Source organism: Cynoglossus semilaevis, chromosome 18 (genome assembly GCF_000523025.1).
Source record: "Cynoglossus semilaevis isolate Cse_v1.0 chromosome 18, Cse_v1.0, whole genome shotgun sequence".
NCBI classification, from domain to species: domain Eukaryota; kingdom Metazoa; phylum Chordata; class Actinopteri; order Pleuronectiformes; family Cynoglossidae; genus Cynoglossus; species Cynoglossus semilaevis.
The window spans coordinates 11,996,944-11,998,560 of NC_024324.1; the positions used below are offsets into that span (position 1 = coordinate 11,996,944).

Here is a 1,617-nt window from a genome sequence, read left to right on the forward strand (position 1 = left end):
ACTCCTGTCCCACTGAAAATGTACATGTTCGTAATTCACACGGATACCCGCTAGAGGGCACTCTAGGCCCGTGTACTAGTATCTGCCACTCCTGTAAGTCACACTTTTTTTTGTCATCCTTCGATTTACATCTATGAGACCAAGACACATCTCCTTCGAGGGATAATAAAATGACCTGCTGTGCCGTATATAATATTATGAATAAACTCAGTGTCGTCAGATGAAATTCAGCACAATATAGTCATAAAACCCAGACCCTCGTGAATGTTATGGTCCCATATGAAAATGAAACGTTTACCGTACCCGAAGGTTTGTGCCTGGAAGACGTCCCTCCTGTTCACTTGACTGCAGCAGCCACTGCATGGGCAGCACGAGACATCTGCATTCAACAGCGAGTCTGCGTGTGACTGATGTCTGCACCCACGTGTGTGCGCGCGCGATCGCGTGCTTAAGTGTGTGTGTGTGTGTGTGCGCCCTACCTGCTGCTGCTGCTGCTGCTATATTTGTTTTGTGCTGTCGCCACAGTTGGTGCCGTGCGTCGGTTTCCACTGCGAAATACGATGATGAAACGTTTGAAGCAATTTGGCTGCTGCTTATTTCCAATCATCTCTTTCCTCTTTTCCTGATTTCCACAGAAAAGAGCAAAGAAACTTGAGGGTGAAAGTATTTATATCAGACATAGCAATTTAATGTTGGAGGTTTGTACCTTCAGTTCTTTTGGAACTCTCTATTCGCCTGACATCACCTTTTTCTGCCTTATTTGTCTCATTCTTGAGCTTTTTTTTTTTTCTTTTCTTTTTTTGCATGTTCTCAAAAATTTTTTCTTTTCATTTCTTCCTTTTTTCAGCTTAATCCTAAAGGCTTGGCATGCACCATTTTCCTCTCTGAATACAATGCAAGTAGTGGTCCATTTTTTCATTTTTTCACTTGATGAAATGTGCAACTGGGAAAGATTGCTTTTTCCTCCGAAACTTGCGGTCTCAGTTCACAAATATGAGGGACAAATAAATCAGTTATACATCAAAATGTATATTAAATATTAATATTCATTTGCATATTTTTTTATATTGATTAAAAAAATGTTTGAGTATTTACTGTATTTTGCAGTATCTTAATAACAGTTACCATTGTTGTGGTTTTAAAGGAATAAAATTGCAGTTTTCATAGCAAGGACTTAAATAAACACACTGAAATAGACATCAAAAGGTATGGTAACAACAACCATGGTTACTAAGTAGTAATAATAATAATAATGAAGTAATTATAATGGTATTCAAAAACAAAAATTACGTAAGAAAATAAAATGACCTGAGATCCATTTAATTAAATTAGTATTGATTTAACCATTTGCCGTTTGTTTTGCAGGTTTCGGCTTGGCTCATGCTATCTTGTTGCTTTGCTAAAATTTCTTCTGCTAGCTTGACCGTTATGTTATTGTTATAAGCCACTACATCGGAAACAAACTGAACTCGTTTGTGTAATAACACAGATTGAAAATTGTTTCTGTGGAATTTTGGGTCCAGCAAAGCCGCAAAACATATATGTATACATATATGTATATATATGTATGTATGTATGTATACATGTATGTATGTATATGTATATGTATATGTATAT

General features: G+C 36.8%; 1 protein-coding gene across 14 annotated transcripts in view; it reads left to right on the top strand.

Moving 5' to 3' along the window:
* Positions 1 to 1,617, top strand: part of epb41a (erythrocyte membrane protein band 4.1a) — a 49,818-nt gene that overhangs the window by 30,301 nt on the left and 17,900 nt on the right. For 10 of the 14 annotated variants that reach the window (XM_008331843.3, XM_025065362.1, XM_008331854.3 and 7 more), the window contains exon 15: positions 636 to 698. The exons of the other annotated variants lie outside the window; for them this stretch is intronic. In XM_008331843.3, coding sequence (XP_008330065.1) covers positions 636 to 698 — 63 coding nt within the window. The remainder of the gene's footprint in view (positions 1 to 635; positions 699 to 1,617) is intronic. 14 annotated transcript variants of the gene reach the window in all.